The 22,831-nt window shown below is 48.7% G+C and overlaps 1 protein-coding gene across 4 annotated transcripts; it reads left to right on the top strand.

Moving 5' to 3' along the window:
• Nucleotides 1-221: 221 nt before the first annotated feature.
• gphna (gephyrin a) lies at nt 222-22,831 on the top strand. 4 transcript variants are annotated; one of them, XM_080293543.1, is made up of 23 exons: nt 222-509; nt 8,749-8,827; nt 8,912-8,969; nt 9,415-9,507; nt 9,582-9,676; nt 10,192-10,258; nt 11,312-11,617; nt 12,821-12,922; nt 13,335-13,472; nt 17,282-17,324; nt 17,431-17,568; nt 18,061-18,153; nt 18,247-18,302; nt 18,757-18,876; nt 18,952-19,010; nt 19,096-19,371; nt 19,599-19,686; nt 20,067-20,140; nt 20,411-20,475; nt 21,012-21,115; nt 21,259-21,355; nt 21,993-22,131; nt 22,206-22,831. In XM_080293543.1, the coding sequence occupies exons 1-22, from the start codon at nt 338-340 to the stop codon at nt 22,124-22,126; spliced, it is 2,457 nt and encodes an 818-aa protein (XP_080149669.1). In that variant the 5' UTR covers nt 222-337; the 3' UTR covers nt 22,127-22,131; nt 22,206-22,831. The 4 variants fall into 4 exon arrangements, with proteins under 4 accessions (XP_080149669.1, XP_080149671.1, XP_080149672.1 ...); XM_080293545.1 differs by lacking the exon at nt 12,821-12,922; XM_080293546.1 differs by lacking the exon at nt 13,335-13,472.

Genomic DNA, 22,831 nt, shown 5'->3' with positions numbered 1-22,831 from the left:
GCCACCAAGGTTTCCAGAATAAACTTCCGTTGTACTTCAGTCACACCTGAGAGCAGCAACTGAGACCGTAAACTCATCAGGAAGGTGTTCACTGAGCTCAGGTGAGCTGGACGCTCAATTCTGTTACACTTCTATCCAATCAGGCCTCAAAGAGGTCGCCCCCTGCTGGATGTTAGACAGAGCGCAGGTTGAGTTTGGGACCTGAGTTTGTTTAAAGCTGCTCTGTGATTGGAGGACATGGTGAGGTCAATGTCACGGCTCCACTCAGAGGTCATCCAGCTGCAGCTCTGGCGGTACCGGGTCACCTGATCGTATCGGTAGTTGGAGGGGATTCAGAATGCACGCGCATGCACACACTGGTCCTCCTCCAGAGGTGCAGCACCCCCTCCCCCTCCACCCCCCAGCCTCTGTATGCGCCGTCACAGTGCAGACAGAGGTTGTAAACATGGCGGCGGACGGGATGGTGCTCACCAACCACGACCATCAGACCCGCGTGGGGATCCTCACAGGTAAGGACACCGTGTCATCACATGCGCTAAAACGCCTCTGGGCAGCGTACCTGTGCGCCGTTTTGTGCCCGGCTCCCTGCGCAAGTCGGTGTCACGATACGGGCTGTCTCCGCTGCAGAGCGGGCTAACGTTAGCCACATGCTAACCGGGTTCCCCGCGAGCCGCGCGGCTGCTGGCGCACAGGTGCGCGTTTTGCGCTAAAGAGCGGGATTAACGTGTTTGTGTGTGACTGCGGATTAACGTGTGAGCACCGGCTGCACCTGTCAGCGAAACTGCGGCGCTCAGAGGTGTTTTATTCGCCGTGAAGCGGCCGGGAGAAGGGCCGGGGAGCTCTTTCAAAATGCGAGACGAGCTGTGCGTGCTACAGTGAGTGTCTACCAGAAGCCGTGCTTTTATTTTGGAGGTAACCCTGCGGTGTTCCGGTGTTAGTGGCTAGCTTGCAGGTGGTATTTTGAGCAGTGTGCCGTTACGGAGCCGACATGAGCTGCATTATTCATGTCCCTCTGCGGGTCTGACGAGGGCCTCGGCTCACGGTGGGCTTTTTTAAGATAACGGGACCTCGCGGCTTTTTAACGGCCGGGGTTTCACCCCGTTAGTGTCCGTTTAACGCAGTAATGAGCGTTTTCCCTCCTCACGCCATTTAGTTCAACATTAAACACGAACGCGCAGCGCGGCACCGAAGCTGTAGCTGATGTTCGCACCGGAGTCGTGCCCGCGGGAGGACTGGGACCAGTGAACCCAGTAACACTGGACATGGACAGGGATGCTTAGCTAACTGAGGATAGCATGGGCAGTCCACTGTGCGCCCAGCAAGGGGCGCTGTGGGAGGGCCCGCAGTGATTTCCACACAAAAACACGCTAGTTCCCACAAATCCAGAATCAGTACTGTGAACTGAAACAAATCAATTGTAATGATCAATATTTTATTCACTGTGACGCTGATTCTTGCCCATAAAACACTAGCATTCGGCTAACATGTGCTGATTGGTGAGTTTTAGAATAGGAGGTCCTCTTGATGGCGTTCTTTTCCCGGTGATACCTCTTGTAGGTGTTAGCTTCGTAGTTATGTGGTTGAAGTGTTTGAAGGTGATGCTAACTGCTGCTGGCTTCATGCCCCAAATCAAAATGGAGGATGTATTAAAGTGGCTTGTGGTGCTCATAGAAAAGTACTTTACTGCATTAAAAATCCATTAAAATGTCTAAAAATACAACTTTATGTATTGTTTCAATCCTTTCTAGTAAAAACATGCTAAAGATTTCCATGAGAAAAATGTTTATGTCTCGAAATGTACATTTTTGTTCTTCAGCTCCATTGAGCTCCATTCATCCAGGATGAGCTTGAGAGTGCCCTCTATGGAGCAGGAAGAGAACAGCTGCTCTTTCATCCACCGTGCTTGCAGTTCCTCGTTAGTGACTTTAACGAGCAGAGAGAACAAAGTTTGAACACACCAAATAACACAGACAACCAGAGCACGATACTGCATCGTACGCCATCTGTCTGTCGTAAGGTTTTACGTGTCAGGACATCAGAAAAAATTTGGTGTTAAAAATAAGAAAATACAACCTCAGATGAACAACGCGTTGTACATTACACAGTAAATATTTAACAAAAAGACCAAATCCAAAAGTGGTGTAGCTCCTTCAGCAGCAGTGACCTGCAGTGATCGGTCTGCGCCATCACTGTGGATGAGCTTTGGTCGTTGAGGTCTGCAGCATTCGTTCATGCACAGCTTTCTGAGCTCTGCAGCAGCTCCGTTCTTTCCTTTTTCAGCCGTTCTGTTGGATCTTTGTCCTGCTGATGACCCAGTTTGGTCCCAGCTTTATCTGTGAGACATCTGCACTCTGGCCTCGTCTCAGAGCACATCGTTCCTGTTCAGTTCCTTTGAGCACTGCACGCTCTGATCTTTTGGTGAATTTGCTGCATCCACTGCTGGGAGAATGTGGATCCACCCTGTTCTCTCCTATAGAAGCAGCGAGGGTCGAGGTCTCACACAGTTTCTGTATTTTGACCTATTTTCCCATAAATGAATTCTGACTAAGTTTAATATGTCACATTGTTGTTGTTTTTTTAAGGTTGTATTTAAATCATTTTAAACTAGCTAAGGACCAGATTTTAAACTAGCTTACTTTCCTACTTTCTTTTGACTGTGACTGTTTCTGCTAATATTCGTAGGCGAGCACTGATCAAACGTTTCCCAGTCCGGATGCTGACTCCTTGTATTTGAGTTCCTGACGTAAAATAAAGTAATAAAGGACGAGAGGAGCATGATAAATAAAATTAAAAAAAACTATGTTTTGGCGTTACTCTTCTCGTTTACTGTCGCTCATCAGATTGGAGCTGAGTGTGAGAGTCTTTCCTGCTGTTATGTGCACAAACGGTTTAAAACCTGCGAAGCAAACCACTGAAATCATATTGAAAGCCAGACTGAGCTGTGAATCAGGTGAGGATACTCGGGTAGAGTCCAGGAATCAGAAAACAGCAGGAGGAAATTAACCAAACAGCTGAAGTTGACTGACGTTGTCCCCCTTTGAAGTCCAAAGTCTGGATGAGGAAGATCAGGGCTTCCTGTCATGTGACGTGCGAATTCTCGGTCTATTCCTGCTTCCTTAGATGCGCTGCTCTTTGCTATTTCATTGTTTGTCTTGATCCGTTAACTCTGGACTTGCAGCGGCACTGAGCACGCCTGCAGGACGGCGTTCTTCTACAAGCTTCGTGGTCGTGAGCGATGCTTTTTTGAATCTGCCGAGGTCTTTCCTGCCAGCTCCTCAGAGTTATCGGACCGCCGTTTCCTCCATCTTCCTCTGCAGCACTTCACCCTGAGCGGGTCCTTGAAGGTCCGTCCTTCAGCTCTGACGACACGGCCGCAACATTTCAGTCAGTAGATCTTCACATGGAGCTCTTCAGCTGTCCCTCACACTTCATTGTGGTTGTTGTTGGTCATGTGATCAGTGTAGGAGGTCTTTCCTGTGGCCGTGGTTTTGTTTGGACGCTCTGCTGGAGATGACGAGGACCTGCAGGTCTTGTTTTGTCCTGCTGCTCTCAAACTCTGCAGTTGTTCAGTCTTGTTGGCACAGCGTTACCAGGCGTCCTTTGAATTTGTTGTTTCTGTCACTCTCATTTGTAAGTGCCATTTATTCTTTGTGATCATTACTCTCTGACTTCCCCTCAAAAATAAAGATTTTGTTCACACGGATGACGCTAACAACGACCTGTTCTGCTCACTTCCTGCTCTTTCATTTTAAGACTGGACGATGATATTTTGGCGTCTGTGTTCTTGTAACTTGTGGAGAATCTTCGATCCTCCAAAAAAACTCATCCTGTTGGTTTCCAGCTCCCTGTTTTTATCTTTGGACTCTGCTACAGCAGTTTTGCATGATTTACAGTTGATAATAATCCTTCTTTATCTCACACTGAGCCTTGTGCAGCTCCTCGGTTCATCCATGTCTGAATTGAGCCGATTTAGCTACTCCACCTTTAAGACAGCTTTGTTCTGATTGTCTGTGAAGGTTCTCAGTAGGGCTGCCACGATTACGTCGACTATCAAAATCGTCGACGACTAATTTAATAGTCGACGCATCGTTTGAAGCTTTGTAAGATCCTGAAAGACGCAGGAATAAGTAGTAGGATTTAAGAGTGTAATAACGGACTGAAACAGAAGATGGCAGCACTGCATGTACAAGGATGCCAGCTGCCGTTAAACCCCGAAGAAGAAGCTGTGTCCGGTATCGTAGCTGTGACCAAATTCAGGCCGCATCCTTCGGAGGCCGCATTTGTAGGCCGATTATGTTACAGCAACGCGGCGAAGACTGTCCAAATTCAAAGATTCCTCCAAATGTGACCTTCATTTCCCCAGATTTGAAGGATGGGTCGACGTATCCTTTGTGGCACAACCTATCCCAGAATTCATAGCGCAGCTCAGCCAATTCCAGTTTCCAACAATAGCGGCAGCTAGTTAGTTTTAATATTACTCTTATTTTTCTTTCTGGGTCACAAAATAAACATTTAAGATATTTTCAGGCGAGAATGTAGCTGTGTAAACCTCAAATATCTGCGCAGTTTATCAAGAAACCACATATCTTCAAAAGTGCTCCGACGTTTTCGGAGACGTCTGTTAACCACCAACTCGATAGCGAGCCGGGGTTCAAGGCTCACTAGAGCTGGCGAGAACGGCACACTCCCGGGAAATTGTTTTCAGAACCACCGCTGTCTTTCGCTACTCAGGTTAAACGTGATATATATAAGTCACTTAGATAACCTGAAAATGTTATTGTTTGGCTTTTTTTCAGTGTTTTATTTGTTCGTGAGTAAATCTGTTTGGCTGAGATTAGATTAAGTAAAACTTTCTTAATTCCCTGGGTGGTTTTCACACAGCTGAAAAACGTCAGACAAACAGCTGATTATCAGAAGTGTGAGATGCTGGAGAATATACTCCGGTGTCCCGTTATATTTTATATAGCAAGGAGTTTATTAAACATCACAGAAACAATCTGCAAATTTCATTAAAGTTTAATAAACTGTCATCTTGTCTTTATTTTTAGTTAGCACATACCTTAAACACTTAAAGCTGTAAGCTAATGATAGTTATATAAGAGCAGATGCTGCTGGTAGGGCTGGGCTATATCATACCGTTCACGGTAATATGGTGTAATTTTGGGCAACGATAGGAAAATGAAATATCGCAATAGAATATGGGTAAAACGCGCATGCGCAGTGCCTTTGTTTACATACGCACATGGCGGTGATGCAGAATGAGAAGCGCGAAAGCGGATCATTGAATGAAACAGATGAAGCTGAATTGGTTTGTAAAAATGCTGCAGCTTCAGTGGTGGAACTGGTTTAGCTTTCGTCCGTCAGATACACAACAAAGCACTATTTTTGGTAGATGCTAGCGGGCCGTTGTTATTACCGTGTTGTTTGGAAAATACGGCACACTTAAAATCAATCCTTTGATTTTCTGTAAAGTCGACAGTGCCCCTTATAATCCCGTGAGCCTTATGTATGAATGTATGAATGTACACGGGGCTCGAAAATCTGTCAAATGCTTTAGTACGACTTTGCTAAGCTACGAAGCCGCCACCGCTTGATGGATTGTCAGAGCATTACAGCTATCGTAGACAGGAGCCTCGCGGAGTGATACGTACTGTGCTTCAACATAATATTACCGTATTGTGTGTGTAGGGCTGCCACGATTTTTCGACTAGTCACGATTACGTCGACTATCAAAATCGTCGACGACTGATTTAATAGTCGACGCGTCGTTTGAAGCTTTGTAAGATCACAAAAGACGCAGGAATAAGTGGCAGGATTTAAGAGTGTAATACCGGACTGAAACAGAAGATGGCAGCATTGCATGTACAAGGATGTCAGCTACCGTTAAACCCCGAAGAAGAATCAGAATCAGAATCAGAATGGGTTTATTGCCAGATGTTGAGGTTTACAACATTAGGAAATTGCTGCGGTGCTTCAGTGCAAACAATAAGAATTAAAGTGCTATGTAGAAAGAAAGATATGTGCATGAGATATACATGAGATATATACATGAGAATAAGAATTATGAGTGCTACGTAGAAAGATATATACATGAGTGCAGGTGGTGATCAGTGCCAGACATGAAATGATGCAGTGACACAGCGTAGGGTCATGTGTTAGTGGCGGGGACAGTCATGTGGTTATTGTTCATGTGTCCAACAGCAGAGGGGAAGAAACTGTTCTTGTGGCGAGAGGTTCTGGTGCGAATGGACCGGAGCCTCCTGCCTGAGGGGAGCAGGTCAAACAGACTGTGTCCAGGGTGAGAAGGGTCAGCTGAGATCCGGGCTGCACGCCTCAGTGTCCTGGAGGTGTACAGGTCCTGCAGAGATGGGAGTCTGCAGCCAATCACCTTCTCAGCAGAGCGCACAACACGCTGCAGTCTCTGTTTGTCCCTGATAGTGGCTCCAGCGTACCACACGGTGATGGAGGAGGTGAGGATGGACTCGATGATTGCAGTGTAGAATTGCATCATCGTCCGTGTTGGCAGGTTGAATTTCTTCAGCTGCCTCAGGAAGTACATCCTCTGCTGGGCTTTCTTGATGACGGAGGTGATGGTGGGCTCCCACTTCAGGTCCTGGGTGATGGTGGTACCCAGGAAGCGGAATGAGTCCACAGAGGTGATGGGGGTGTCAGTCAGGATGATGGGGGGGAGTGGGGCTGTGTGCTTCCTGAAGTCCACAATAATCTCCACTGTCTTCTGGGCATTCAGCACCAGGTTGTTGTGGCTGCACCAGGACACCAGACGTTCAACCTCCCTCCTGTAGGCAGACTCATCCCCGTCAGAGATGAGCCCAATGACGGTGGTGTCATCTGCGAACTTGATTAGCTTGACAGACTGGTGGGTGGAGGTGCAGCAGTTGGTGTACAGGGAGAAGAGCAGAGGAGAAAGAACACAGCCCTGAGGGGAGCCGGTGCTGATGGTCCGGGAGTCCGAGACATTCTTCCCCAGCCTCACGTGCTGCTTCCTGTCCGTCAGGAAGTCAGTGATCCACCGGCAGATGTGTCCCAGAATTCATAGCGCGGCCCAGCGCAGTTTCCAACAATGGCGGCAGCTAGTTAGTTTTAATGTTACTCTTATTCTTTCTGGGTCACAAAATAAACGTTTAACATATTTTCAGGCGAGAATGTAGCTGTGTAAACCTCAAATATCTGCTCAGTTTATCAGGACACCACATATTTTCAAAAGCGCTCCGACGTTTTCGGAGACATCTGTTACCCACTAGCTCGTTAGCGAGCCGGGGGCTAGGCTCACTAGAGCCCGTGAGAACACCGGACTGCCCGCAAATCGTTTTCAAACCCACCGCCGTCTTTCGCTACTCAGGTTAAATATATATATGAGTCACTTAGATAACTTAAAATGTTACTGTTTGGCTTTTTTTTAGTATTTTATTTGTTCCTGAGTAAATCGGTTTGGCTGAGATTAAAGTTATAGTTTTTACACAGCTGAATAAACGTCAAGCAGACAGCTGATTATCAGAAGTGTGAGATGCTCCAGAATATACTCCAGTGTCCTGTTATATTTTAGATAGCAAGGAGTTTATTAAACTTCACCGAAACAATCTGCAAATTTCATTAAAGTTTAATAAACTATCATCTTGTCTTTATTTTTAGTTAGCACATACCTTAAACACTTAAAGCTGTAAGCTAATGATAGTTATATAAGAGCAGATGCTGCTGGTGCAATAAGCTGTAGTTTTACGTCCAACGGATGATGATCTGATTAGTCGACTAATCGCAAAAATAATCGGTGACTAGTCGACTATCAAAATAATCGTTTGTGGCAGCCCTATGTGTGTGTATAACCTGTTTTTAAGTTTAGTGGATATTATACATGGTTATGCTGAGGATATGTCGGCCAGTCTCCACTGGAAATGCCTTTTGGTTAAACTGTCAGCAAGGAATTTGCATTTGCACTGTTACATTTGTATATTACATTAATGCACATAAAAAACAGCTGCTTGTTTAAGTGAAAATACATTGATGGGGTTTTTGCACTAATAAAGTTGTGAAGTATTTTGTCTAGTGTCAATTACATCGTCAGTTATGTCGTTAGCGCAAATTTTCAAATGTATATCGTGATAAATAGTTTTGGTCATATCGCCCTGCTCTAGCTGCTGGTGCAATAAGTTGTACGTTTTACGTCTAATGGATGATGATCTGATTAGTCGACTAATCGCAAAAATAATCGATGACTAGTTGACTATCAAAATAATTGTTTGTGGCAGCCCTAGTTCTCAGTCATCCAGATGATCGTAGTCTAAGGAGCTTGGAAAAAAAAGCGTCTGGACTTCTTTAAGTAGCTTGAAGACGTTTCACCTCTCATCCTTGAAGCTTCTTCAGTTCTGAAGAACTGAAGAAACAACTTAAAGAAGTACAGACGCTTTTCTTTACAATATCCTTGGACCTTTGTTCTGATTGGCTGCCTCTCACAAACAGAGGGTTCAAACAACAGGTAGACGGGGCTTCCGCAGCTGAGATGAGCATACAAGGGTGTCCCCTATTTGTGACATCATGCAGGTCCAGCCTGAGAGTTCAGAGCAGCCTTAGCTTTGGGCTCACACTCTGAGCTTAGTGTTAGAAACCTGCAGCACTGGAACACGAGACATGTGACAGGAAGTGAGGAGGAGGAGGAGGAGGTAGGTGTGTGTGTGTGTGTGTGTGTGTGTGTGTGTGTGAGAGAAACCGTGCTGAGCTATTCTTCCTCTGCAGTGAGCGACAGCTGCTTCAAGAACCTGGCTGAGGACCGCAGCGGCGTGAACCTGAAGGACCTGGTCCACGACCCCTCGCTGTGAGTCCTCATCAGCAGATCTGCAGCATGCACGTACACACGTGAGCAGCATGACAGTAACTGTCATTGTGTCACTTCCTGCAGACTAGGAGGAGTCATCGCGGCCTACAAGATCGTTCCAGATGAGATCGACGAGATCAAGGTAATCCCAAAAACAGGAGTCCTTTTTTAATATCTCTGTTTGTGCCAATAAAGGGAAACGATTTAACGCTTTTTCACAGACGTTTGTCTGTCAGTGGGCGGGGTCTACGTGTAAGTGAGGTCGTCCGCAGCTCTCGTCCAGTCAGACGGCGGTAAACTGGTTTAAACCCACTGAGCATCATAAATACACGTTAAGGATTTGGATTGAAACAAATTAGAAATCAGTAAAAATTCTGAGTTGTGATGATTTCTAATCGCGTACTGACGTCTGCTCCACATGCACGAGCAACGTGGCCTCTGTCTTTATGCATCACTGTGTCCACGTGATCGCCACCGCCGGCATTTCAGACTGACACGTTTCTGTTTCTCTGATTCTGTGGCTGTGATTGCGGCTGCTCAGCGTTGGTGCTTTTATTTTGGCGGTGACGAGCTATGTGTGTTTACAGGAAACTCTGCTGGAGTGGTGCGACGAACAGGAGCTGAACCTCATCCTCACGACCGGAGGGACCGGCTTTGCTCCGAGAGATGTTACTCCTGAGGTACAGGAGGTTCAGAGGCGCGGCTCGACGGCAGACCGCCGTGTTCTAACTCGCTGTGGTTTGTCGTTTTCTAGGCCACCAGGGAGGTGATCGAGCGAGAGGCTCCGGGAATGGCTCTGGCCATGCTGATGGGATCTCTCAACGTCACGCCACTGGGCATGCTGTCCAGGTGAGCGCTCTCACTGCTCATTGACCAGTCACTGTAACGTGGCGTGCGTTTATCTTTGTAAATTCACATCTGGATCTGGAATGTTTTGGGAAACTGTCTGAATTTAATGCGGCAGCACGTCTGCCCACCGAGCTTTAACCCTCTGAGGTGATCAGCAGGTGTGTCAGAGGATGATGTCAAAGCTGTACTCGGGTCAGTTATGGAGCTCCGATAAGAAGCAGACTGTGGCAGATGTTCCTCCTGAACCTCCAGATGTGCTCCTGCATTAATGGTGCCTTCACAGTTAGTCCTGTCACGTGACCATCTTGAACTCTCGGCCTCTCTGGGAGGATCTTCTTACAGCCAATCACGTCTCTGATTCACCTGGTTAGGTGCTGTCAGTCACATTGAACGTGTCACTTCCTGTTTCTTCTGTTACTCACTGGATTCTGATGAACGGTGCAGTTTAAGTTTGACACAGTGTGGAAACGTTTGTTTTCTAACCTGCTCTGTGTGCCGTGTCCTCTCCTCTGCAGGCCTGTTTGTGGTATTCGTGGCAAAACTCTGATCATCAACCTTCCAGGAAGCAAGAAAGGCTCTCAGGTACGAGTCTGACTTTACTCTGCTCAGTCTGCACCGTGTGGATCTTTGCACTGAACTCGCCGGGTATGTCGTAAGACGTGGCGATCCAGTCAGGTGGAGCTCAGCGTTTGTGTTATTTACCGTTAAAGTAGGAAGAGTTGAACTGCGTCGTTACAAAACTACAGATGTTGGATTACAGACCTCTGTGGGTGTCTCCAACCTCCTCCCTGACCAGCTCAGTCTGAGTGCGTTCAAGCAACGTCCTGAAATGTCGAGCAGCTTTTAAAAGTATAACAGAGTCTGAAAATATAAAGTTTGAGTGTCTAAGCCACCAAACGTGTGTGATCCACAGCTCAGAGTAACACAGGCTGAGTCAGGAGGACGGCGTGTCTGAGCTCAGACTCTGTGTGCACCAGTGAAACCAGTACACCTGTCACACATCACTGCAGTCCAGTTCACATGCATCTGTAAAGTGTGGGAGCTCATGGACTTCTGTGTCCCTAATGCCCACTCGCTCCGTGTTGCCAGCAGTGAGTCAGACTGTTTACAGACAGGATTTGTAGGCGGAGCCAGGTGTCTTACCTTTGTGCTCTCGAGATCTGGTGGTTCTGTTCAGGTGGCCTCCAGCTCACACAGGAGCGGTTTGCAGCGGTGATGAGAAAGCCAAAAAATGGCGGGGTGCCACCCTGAGTCTATAAAACTCAGAATGGTTGAAAGGAGCAGCTCGCCCTTCAGTGGCTGGCCTCTCCCTTACAGATGGAGGGAGGAGTTCAGACTTTTGATATGCGCTCAGAGTAGAGCTGCTGCTCCTCCACATCGAAGTTCAGATGGTTGGATATCTGACCAGGACGCCTCCTGGACGGCCTCTGGCTGAGGAGGCGTGGGGCAGACCCAGGACAGGCTTGGGAATGACTTGGATGAGCTGGAGGAGGTGGCTGGGTTTGGGATGGGGGAGTCTGTGCTTGGACTACTCGGCGCGACTACTGTTCGTGTAAACGATCCACTGTGCGTGCAGCGTCTGCTGTGAGAGTTTGACGCCATGACGACGATGATGATGAAACTTTGATTTTTCAGGAGTGTTTTCAGTTCATTCTGCCCGCTCTGCCTCACGCCATTGACCTGCTGCGCGAGGCCATGGTCCGGGTGAAATCCACGCACGCCGCCCTGGAGCAGCTGCCCTCCCCCTCCCCTCTGCAGGCCAACACGTACGCCAACACACACACCAACACACACACCATGGAGCGCGGGACCCAGTGTGAGGAGGAGGATGACGAAGAGGAGGACCGGAGGAGAGGTCGGCACGCGCACAACCACCACCATCATCACCACCACCACCAGCACGGCTCCTCCCACATCACCGCAGCTGCCATCGCTGCCAAGGTAAGCGGTGCGCAGGCCGCACGTAGAGCAGCGGCGGTGCTGGAAGCTGCCAGATGAAAGTTTAATGATCAGTGTGGGGAAAGTGGGTCACTGCAGCAGCTACTGTACTACAGACGCATGCAGCGGCTGCTGCAGGACGCACAGAAATTACCGGGAAGCGAGCGCTCCGCGGGCAGGACGGAAGACAGGAGGCCCGCCTCCCAGTAGCGGAATGACATTTAGAAAACACTTCCTCCTCAGGGTCAGGCGGGTCATTACAGGCTCTGCCCACGGGGCATTGCAGGTTCTTATAACTGTAGAAGAAATGAGCACCAAGGAAACTCGTTTTTCAATCCGTCGTCACGTTTAGATCCACAGGTCACGTGACAGAGCATCACGTGACCTGTGTCGGACGCTGTCAAGAAGTTTCGATCAAACTGGTCATTATGGCTCCTTTATAAAAGGAACAACTTGTCAGGTTTTAACACTGAAGGGGTGGCTGTAGCTCAGGTGGCAGAGCAGGTCAGCCACTAATCAGAAGGTCGGTGGTTCGATCCCAGGCTGCCTCCTGGCTGCATGCCAAATATCCTTGGGCAAGATACTAACCCCATGTTTGCCTACTGGTGGTGGTCAGAGGGCCCGGTGGCGCCAGTGTCCGGCAGCCTCGCCTCTGTCAGTGCGCCCCAGGGCAGCTGTGGCTACAATGTAGCTTGCCATCGCCAGTGTGTGAATGTGTGTGTGAATGGGTGAATGACTGAATGCAGTGTGAAGCGCTTTGGGGTCCTTAGGGACTAGAAAAGCGCTATACAAATGCAGGCCATTTACCAGGCCATTTGCCTTATTATGGTTTTTTAGAGAGGAGACGACAGGAAGTGATGACTTGAGGACAGTTTTGGTTCATCGATACGTGTGTAAACATTTTAACACGAGCATGACCTCCATCGTGTTAGGGTTTACCCGATGCAGGGATGTCCGGTGTGGACTAACTGTTGGCTTTAGTATTGTTAGTTTGTAGCGTTCCTCTTAAAGCCACACCCCCACAATGACCGCGAACAGCTCCTGTCGTATCAGTTAATTTACAGAACGAATCCATGTGTGTGAGCCCAGGTTTGAGCTGTGACGTGTGGAATGTTTCACTTCATCCCATCATGTCCTTCACCTGTGTGTGTGTGTGTGTGTGTGTGTGTGTGTGTGTGTGTGTGTGTGTGTGTGTGTGTCCATCAGATGAGCCATGCTGTGCTCATGGCTAAAGGGAGTCCCTACCTGCCTGGCCACACCCCTGTCCCTCCCACTCATTTCACCTGCTCCTCTGCCCATGACCATCAGGTGAGACTTCACACATGCACCTGTCCTCTCCTCTCATTGGTCAGTTCATTGTGTCAGTCACCATTCTTCATCTGCTCCTGCCTGAACTAGCTTGAAGATTATCTGATGCCGCCTTTTTTTTAAGGTGGACCTACTATGAGTTCCCTTTTCAGTTCAACCTATGATAATAATGCTGGTAGTAAAAACAAATCAGAAAGTATTCAGAGTATGAAAGTAAAACTTTGCATGACTTCATTAAATATAGTAAAGTTATAAAAAGAACAGCTGATTGTGAGGGGGTCAGGGGTTATGGAGCGTGTTCAGCTTTGCAGCTTTAGGTTCTAATAAAACAACTGAAGGAAATCATTGGACTAGCATTGTGTGTGTGTGTGTGTGCGTGTGTGTGTGTGTGTGTGTGTGTGTGTGTGTGTAGATCCCGGACTCGATCATTTCTCGAGGTGTTCAGGTGCTTCCACGAGATTCGGCCTCTTTAAGCTCCACCCCCTCCGAGTCACCCCGGGCGACACAGGCAACTTCCCGCCTTTCCACCGCTTCGTGCCCGACACCCAAGGTACAAACAAACCTTCACACATGCACACAGACAGCACCGCTAAGAGCTCGGCAACAAAAAACGCCATTCTGCATGAAACACCAGCTTTCCTGTTTGTGCTGTGTAACGGTCATAGAGCATGCCCAGTAGATGTACGCTGATTGCTGATCGAAGCCCTTTATCAAACAATGACAAGCACTTCCTGCATGATGAGAGCTTTTAATTACTTTCTTTATTTCCTAACCTCCTCCGTTCACTTCATAGAACCAGAAAAATCACATTTGATTTCCTGGCATAAAAAGCTCCAGCTTCAGGACCGAGCCAATTTATGGTGAATAACAAACTCGGTGTGTTCGATTTCATTGGAGCAGAAAAACGAGTATTCACAGTTAGACTTGGTTCACGTGCCATTTTTTCAAATATCAAATACTTTCTTATTGCCAGTATCTGAACAGATTACCATGTAATTTAAAAACACGCTAAGAAAAGTTTCTTCCTGTTTGTCCCGTGGCGTTCCCTAAGGTGCTATCCTGGGTCCTCCATTATTCCTTATATACTTGTTCTCTTGTATATGTTTCCATTTTTTGTTGTTGTTGTTGTTGTTGTTGTTGTTTTTTTAAATCACTAGTATTTGAACTGATTGTAAAATTATTAAATCAATTACATATTCCCCAGCTTGTCAGGCGGTGGAAGGAATACAAGTCTTTTGCTACAGCTGTTGACACCACCCGACATGAGCTGCCTGTTAAGAAGGAATACTTCGAGGACCTCCTTAATCCCACTGACACGTCTTCCGAGGAGGAAGCAGAGTCTGGGGATGAGGGGAATGACCCGCCAATTTCCGAGGGCGAGGTCACTGAGGCAGTTAAACAACTCCTTGGTGGCAGAGCCCCTGGTGTTGATGAGGTCCGCCCCGAGTTCCTGAAGGCTCTGGACGTTGTAGGGCTGTCCTGGTTGACACGCCTCTGCAATGTTGCGTGGAGATCAGGGGCAGTACCTGTGGACTGGCAGACCGGGGTGGTGGTCCCCATCTTTAAGAAAGGGGACCGGAGGGTGTGTTCCAACTACAGGGGGATCACACTCCTCAGCCTCCCTGGGAAAGTCTATGCCAGGGTGCTGGAAAGGAGAGTTCGTCCGTTAGTCGAACCTCGGATACAGGAGGAACAATGCGGTTTTCGTCCTGGTCGCGGAACACTGGACCAGCTCTTTATCCTCTCCAGGATACTTGAGGGTGCATGGGAGTTTGCCCAACCAGTCTACATGTGTTTTGTGGACTTGGAGAAGGCATTCGACCGTGTCCCTCGGGGTGTCCTGTGGGAGGTGTTGCGGGAATATGGGGTGTCTGGCCCATTGCTACGGGCCATTCGATCCCTATACAACCATTGCAAGAGCTTGGTTCGCATTGCCGGCAATAAGTCGGACTCGTTCCCGGTGGGTGATGGGCTTCGCCAGGGCTGCCCTTTGTCTCCGGTTCTGTTCATAATTTTTATGGACAGGATTTCTAGGCGCAGCCAAGTGGCGGAGGGCTTTCGCTTTGGTGCCCTCAGAATCTCATCTCTGATTTTTGCAAATGATGTGGTTCTGTTGGCTTCATTGGGTGAGGGCCTCCAGCTCGCACTGGAACGGTTCGCAGCCGAGTGTGAAGCAGCGGGAATGAGGATCAGCACCTCCAAATCTGAGGCCATGGTTCTCAGCCGGAAAAGGGTGGAGTGCCCACTCCGGGTCGGGGATGAGTTCCTGCCCCAAGTGGAGGAGTTCAAGTATCTCGGGGTCTTGTTCGCGAGTGATGGGAGAAGGGAGCCGGAGATCGACAGACGGATTGGGGCTGCAGCTGCAGTAATGGCGGACGCTGCACCGGTCCGTCGTGGTGAAGAGGGAGCTGAGTGTAAAAGCGAAGCTCTCAATTTACCGGTCAATCTACGTCCCTACCCTCACCTATGGCCACGAGCTGTGGGTAGTGACCGAAAGAACGAGATCGCGGATACAAGCGGCAGAAATGAGCTTCCTCCGAAGGGTGGCTGGCCTCTCCCTTCGAGATAGGGTGAGAAGTTCGGCCATCCGGGAGGGGCTCAGAGTAGAGCAGCTGCTGCTCCACATCGAAAGGAGCCAGCTGAGGTGGTTCGGGCATCTGACAAGGATGCCCCCTGGGCGCCTCCTGGGTGAGGTGTTCCAGGCATGTCCCACCGGGAGGAGGCCCCGGGGCAGACCCAGGACACGCTGGAGAGATTATATCTCTCGGCTGGCCTGGGAACGCCTTGGTATTCCCCCGGATAAGCTGGAGGAGGTGGCTGGGGAGAGGGAGGTCTGGGCCTCTTTGCTTAGGCTGCTGCCCCCGCGACCCGGCCCCGGACAAAGCGGATGAAGATGGATGGATGGATGGATTCCCCAGCTTTTTGGTCACATGTTATTTAAATGAGCGCCACTAACTAATGTTAGCTTAGAAATAATTACCAAATGAACATCTCTCAAATATAAACTGTTCACACAGGGTTTAGATAAAGACTCTAGACAGCGAGTTAAGGTTAGCCAGCTATATGCTAAGTTGACTATGAAGTAGTTTGTGTGTGTTAGCAGCTAAGTTTATATTAGCTACCATTAGCCAAAAACCTGCCAATGTAATGAATAAAAAGCTGTCTAAAATGAAACCCTAAATACAAACTGATCTGGAAGCTATATTGGTTATTTTCATGTTTCTTTGTCAGTGAATATTAGCTAATCCTTACTAGATTCATGCACTGTAGCTAAGTCATGGCTTGTTGGCTAACTTTGTCTGAACTATGCCTGAAATGAATTAAATGCTAGGTGGCTAGCTTCCCAAAATCATTTACCTGTTAAGTGAACCATTGTTATAATTTACATTTTATATAAAAATATGATTTTTGTCAAAAATTAAATGATGTAACCGTTTAAATAGATAGCAAACTAGCTTAGAGCGAGCTTGGTTAGCTAGCTGGCTGTAACTTAGCTTTACAGCTTGTAGCAGACATTTATAACATCCAGGTCAGGTGTAGTGTGTGTATGCTGCTCAGTCAGCTGTTGGACAAACATACATGACGTACAGACCATACAACAGAGAAACATGACAAAGTTGGACAGTCTGTGCACGACTCGGCATATTTTAGATGCTAACGTGTTCTGAGCAACAGATGGGTTTCTGAGGTTTTATGCCTCACCTTTTAATTTTGACTTGTGAAACAAACTTACCCCCCCCCCCCGGTAACTATCGGTAACCATCATCACAGCATCATTAGACTGTTACAGATGAGTATCTTTAGGTCAGATTTGAATATCAGTGTCATTCCAGGTGTAAGCAGTGATCGTCCTGATTGAAGCTCTCGTTATGTGCATGAACTTTATTCAGGAAGTCTCGGGACGTGTGCTGTCTGTTGAATGGGAGTGAATGGGACTGTGATGGTTGGAAACACTCAGATCTATTGAAATGTCTTCAGTTGTGGTACATTTAAAAATAAATGACCTAAAATGTAGCATCAAATTATGCTTAAATCATCTCTGCAAAGCAGCCAATCATCAACCTTATGTACCTTTGCTTTTAGTAAGAAGACGCCGGCTTTCTGACCTCTGGTTTTAATTTGCTGTTAACATCAGCTAGGAGAGCAGAATTAAAGCTCTGGCTTATATCTGCTGTTTATTCAGCGCTCAGACTGATCTGATGAGTAAGATTAACCCGACTCGCTCTCTCGGTGCTCCTGAAATGCTTGAATGTTGCATCCAGAGTCATTGTTTATGTTTCCACATCCTGTGAATGAGACGCATGAAAAGAAAATTATTCTTTAAGATGATTTCAATCAAAATAATCTGTTTTTCTGCAGGTTCAGTCACGATGTGGCAGCAATGAGAACATACTGAGAGCCAGTGAGTTCAGTATGTGTTTCGTTTACCTTTAAAGCTCGAAAAAATAGTTTTCAGGTGTTTACAGGTGTGTGTGTGTGTGTGTGTGTGTGTGTGTACGCACTCATAGGCCACAGCGCAGTTGACATCAGTAAAGTGGCGCGTCGTCATCGCATGTCGCCGTTCCCGCTGACATCCATGGACAAAGCCTTCATCACTGTTCTCGAGATGACGCCTATTCTGGGAATTGAAGTCATTAACTACAGAGGTGAGTGTGTGTGTGTGTGTGTGTGTGTGTGTGTGTGTGTGTGTGTGTGTGTGTGTGTGTGTGTGTGTGTGTGTGTGTGTGTGTGTGTGTGTGTGTGTGTGTGTGCGCGCTGCTCTAACACAGGAGTATCGAGCCCTGCACGCCCACGTGTCCACTAACTGCTCCACCACAGAGCTGATGCTGCTGTGGTGATGGCATCTGATGGGAGAAGCATTTCAGCACCTGCACACTCTGTTTGAACCATGAATGTGTAAAAGGTTGCTCCACCTGTTTGACTTACGGAGGTTTTGGACCTGAAAGTCAATCCAGGTTGACGTCAGTCTGATCGGCTTTTCCCCGCTGTCGGTCAGCTCGTCCGGTCAGGACCGTAGCCGCCCTCCTCCGTCGTTCCTCCACAAGCTGCGAGAATCGCTCCTCCCACAGAGTTCAGATTGTAGTGAAACAATGAATTTGTCCTGGATAAGCCTCTGAGAAAGTCTTCTCTCTCTGCAGATGGTTTGGGTCGAGTTCTCGCTCAGGACATCTATGCCAAAGACAACCTTCCTCCGTTCCCCGCCTCTGTTAAAGATGGCTACGCTGTGCGAGGTGAGACTGTGGGCACCGCCTCAAACATCTGTGTTTTTTTTACCTTTTATCTGTTGAACTGAAAGCTCTAACCGACTCATGTTTGACTCGTAGCTGCCGATGGCCCGGGAGATCGCTTCATCATGGGGGAATCGCAGGCTGGACAGCAGGTCGGCTCTCACACAGCAGCGTTGTGCATAACCATCATCTGTCAACCAGATTCTGTGGGAGACGCTGCTAACCTCAGCGTTATCTATGAGCGGGCTCATGGTACACACACCATGATCGGCACAGCGCGAGCCATGCTCAGACCGTTTAAGTTCACGTATGTGCAGAATGTAGATCAGGATCAGATTGATGCACATCACCGAGTTCATATCAGCAGTGAAGGCAGACAAGGGTCTTTAGAGCCACACGTGTCACAGAGCAGGAAGTCCTGGGAGTCGACCTCTGCAGCCAAACGCTGGCGGCATAACAGCTGCAGTTCCTCTAACGTCCACTTGAGGCTCCAGAATTTAGAAAACTTCTCATCTCCTCCTGATTACTGTGAATTTCAACCTTGACTAAAAGCCTTATTACCAGATGATGTCATCGCTCTGTAAACTGTGCTGCTTGTGTTTTCAGCCCACCCACACAGTCATGCCAGGTCAGGTGATGAGGGTGACGACCGGCGCGCCGATTCCCTGCGGAGCTGACGCCGTGGTCCAAGTAGAAGACACGGAGCTGCTGAGGGAGTCTGAGGATGTAAGAACACCAGGATGAAGGTCGATGGCGCTGTGCGTGTGCCTGCTGGCTTTACTTCCTGTTCGTCTGTTACAGGGCACCGAGGAGCTGGAGGTGAGGATCATGGTCCAAGCCCGGCCCGGGCAGGACATCAGGTGAGAGAGGAACGCTTCTCAGGTCGTGGATGTCAAACGGGTGAAGGAGCAGCGTAGACAATTTGGTGCTTTTGTGTCCACGCAGGCCGATCGGTCACGACATCAGGCGAGGGGAGTGCGTTCTGGCTAAAGGCACGCACATGGGCCCGTCTGAGATCGGCCTGCTCGCCACAGTGGGAGTGACCGAGGTCAGCGTGCACAAGTTCCCCGTGGTGGCCGTCATGTCCACCGGGAACGAGCTGCTGAACCCGGAGGATGACCTCCACCCGGGGAAGATCAGAGACTCCAACCGCTCCACTCTCCTCGCCACCATCCAGGAGCACGGATACCCGACCATCAACCTCGGCATCGTCGGAGACAAGTGAGCGCGTTTCCCCGCCTGTCGCTCCAGTCTGATCATTTCCTGTTCTGACATCTTAAAAAAGCTCCAGCCCCCACCCCCCAGCACGGTGCAGTCAGGGTTTAATCTTTCATCCACCCTCTGAGGTCCACAGGTCCCTCAGTGGGAAATCTGAAATCTTCCACTCGAGTCCGACCTCAGTCTGTATCCTGAACTTCCTGTGACACCCGTGTGTCCTCTCTCTGCAGCCCTGACGACCTGCTGTCAGCTCTGCACGAGGGAATCAGCCGTGCTGATGTCATCATCACTTCAGGGGGTGTGTCCATGGGAGAGAAGGTACAGTAACTTCAGTAACTTAACTAACTTCAGGCCACGCCCACCTGCTGAGAGTCTCAGCTGCAGTACCAACTGCACGTTCGCTCAGGAAGTGAAGCAGGACTGGGCGGACTTCTTCGCCGCTGCTACAGGAGGTGTGTCTCTCTGTGGAGTGAGACCGCAGAGAGAGCCGAACGTGAAGGCGGAGCTGACGATTTACCGTCTTTCATCAGCTCTGACCGCGAGCCGTCACTCCTAATCGAGCTGAGGGCCAGGTGAGGCAGCAGGTGGGCGTGGCCTAAAGTATCTCAGTGTAAAGCTCACTGATTGAGTGACGCACTGAGCAGATGTTCTGATCGTCAGTGTGCAGGAAACCTGACTGTGTGTGTGTCTGTGATCAGGACTACCTGAAACAGGTGCTGGATATCGACCTGCACGCACAGATTCACTTTGGCCGAGTCTTCATGAAGCCAGGGTAAGACGGAGCCGAGACTTCCTGCTTTAGTCCCAGAACTTAAGCACCACAGTCACACCTGTGTGAAATACCCGAGAGCTTAAAGCTTCAGGCGGCTGTTAATGAGCCTCACCTGTGGCTGCAATGTTAGTCTGTTCACTGAAGTCACAAATGTTTCTTCTGATAGCAGGAGTTCCTCACTGCAGGTACTCGCAGTACTGCAGGTACACCTGACGGCTGATACCTCAGTCTCTGCCTCTGCTCACGCTGCTCTGTGTTTCTGTCCCTCAGTCTTCCCACTACCTTTGCCACAGTCGACATCGACGGGACACGAAAACTCATCTTCGCCCTGCCAGGTAACATATTAACCCTGCTGTGTAATTCACCTGCCTTTGAAGCGTCCTCGGGTCGTCCCCACAGACGCCTGTGATCAGAGTCACGATTCCTGATTGTGGATCCCAAAGCGAAGCTGGAAGCTTGAGAGCGTCCTGAGCCCAGACTTTAACCTCCTGGAGACCAGAAAGCTTCAGTGCAGGCTGAACGTCAGCAGCCTCCACAGAGATGGGCTGAGAATTAGCAGTTACTACATGTACTTCACAGTACATGATTGTACTGTGAAGTACATGAAGTAAGGAAGGGAAAAAAATGAATACAAATCAACAGATGACGCAGACACTCTTTCAATGTTTCGTATTCGTTGCAGGCAGATACGTGCATCTTAAAATAACTCCTCACAGTAAGCTCCATAAATGTTCCAGCAGCGCCTCGTCGACACGAGTAACTCCAACCGACCACGTTTATGACATCATTCAGAGGCCGCTCGTAAATGCGCCACATCATGTTATCGAGCTTCTGCACCATCATCACACGTGGTCTGTTTATTGTTTCCAAGGTAACCCAGTGTCCGCTGTGGTGACGTGTAACCTGTTTGTGATTCCTGCTCTGAGGAAGATGCAAGGCATTCTGGATCCTCGACCTACAATCATCAAAGCGAGGGTAACACACACACACACTCTCTGAGGTCATGCTGTAACCCTGCCTGCAGGTCAAGGTGAACCGAGTGTTTGATGCATCGCTCGGGTTACATAACACAGTTATTGTTGATGAAAGTCTGCTGATGCCACTGTTCTTCTCTTCAGCTCTCCTGTGACGTTAAGCTGGACCCCCGGCCTGAGTACCACCGCTGCATTCTCACCTGGCATCACCAGGAGCCGCTGCCCTGGGCTCAGAGCACAGGTGAGTGCGCACACACACGGTGATGGTGTGTACCGTCAGTCATTGGTGTCTAAGCGTTGCTTCCTGTTTCCTCCTCGCCGCGGTAAACTCTGGCCTCTTCTCGTCCACACGATTAACTTTATTGATCACATCCTGGAACCGTCATAAAGATGTTCCACACGTTCATACAGCATCGCGCTGTTCAGCTTCCTCACTGCACTTGGCCCAAATGAGCCGTTACGCTTGTGTCCTGTAGCGCCGCCCTCAGAGCTTTACATCAGCTCGTCCAATCAGGTTTGTCGACGGTGCTGAGCGGTTTGTCTGCTCTGAGTCCAGCTCACGGATACTCGCTCCAAAGTCTCTGAACCTGCCAACGAGGACTCATCTCCAACCGGCTTTCTTGGAGACGGAATCGACGTTTTCTCCTAAATTCATCGTGCGTGTTCCCAGATACCCGAGGCTTCCGCAGGGCGTCCAGTGACGCGCCGTCGCAGGCCCATCCATCACGCTGGCTCTGTGGTCGACATCAGTCAGCTGATTTATGTCAGAGGCGTCGTAAACGAGCCTCTTAAATGTTGTTCTAACCGCTGCCTCGGTCAGCGTCCTGTCAGTCATCTCACTTGGGTAATGCGACTGACCACACCCCTTCTCCCTGCAGGTAACCAGGTGTCCAGCAGGCTGATGTCCATGCGCAGCGCCAACGGCCTGCTGATGCTGCCCCCTAAAACAGAGCAGTACGTGGAGCTGCACAAGGGAGAGGTCGTAGACGTCATGGTCATCGGACGGCTATGATGCAGGTACGGCGGCTCCACGGACGCACTGAGCACGTGCGAAGCGTGTGCTTTCTGTTAACACTTCTTTTTCTCTCCAGACTGAAACGTCACTCGCTACCGATTACCATGGCAACGCCAGGACTTCTTGTCTGCACAGGAAACAGCCGGGGTGGGGGGCGGGAAGTGGTGCATGTCTACCTGGTCGCCATTAGCTGTGATGTCATATGCAACAGCCAATCGGAGCCAGCACAGGCTGAGTCCTCATTGGTCTGCTCTGAGGAGATCACTGTATTTCAAAGGAGAAAAAAAATGTGAAAAAATATACGAAATATGAGATTTATTCTGTAATATTATTATTATCCTGATGATAATGATTATTAATATTCTTAATTAATATTCTATTTATTATTATTATCATGGTTCTGACTGAATATCATCATCTTAGTAGTATTCATGCCCTCTTCTCTCCTCTTCATTTGCTTTGTGCGTTTTTCCCGGGTAGATTAGAGACATAGAGACCCTCCTCCTCCTTTTTCTACCCTTGCTCTGCTCTGGCGTCCTCTCTCCTGCTATAGAAACCTGCCGTTTCACTACGTCTCCTCCTGGATCACACAGACTCCAACATCAGCAAAACACGGCTGATGAAGACGTCCTCCGAGTGAACCTGCTTACGTTGTTTGTGCCTCTGAATATTTTCTGCCAAACAACAAAAAAGAAAAGAGAA

The sequence above is a fragment of the Astatotilapia calliptera genome, chromosome 19 (assembly GCF_964374335.1).
Source record: "Astatotilapia calliptera chromosome 19, fAstCal68.1, whole genome shotgun sequence".
NCBI lineage: Eukaryota > Metazoa > Chordata > Actinopteri > Cichliformes > Cichlidae > Astatotilapia > Astatotilapia calliptera.
Note: the sequence above shows the minus strand (reverse complement) of the source record. Positions and strands in the feature narration are given on the sequence as shown.

What these genes read in the sequence shown, in the direction of transcription:
- gphna (XM_080293543.1), top strand. Translation starts at nt 338, where the DNA reads ATGCACGCGCATGCACACACTGGTCCTCCTCCAGAGGTGCAGCACCCC. An exon ending in GAAGCAAGAAAGGCTCTCAG is followed by an intron (nt 10,259 to 11,311) that starts GTACGAGTCTGA and finishes TTGATTTTTCAG; the next exon opens with GAGTGTTTTCAGTTCATTCT. An exon ending in CGGCCCGGGCAGGACATCAG is followed by an intron (nt 19,011 to 19,095) that starts GTGAGAGAGGAA and finishes GTGTCCACGCAG; the next exon opens with GCCGATCGGTCACGACATCA.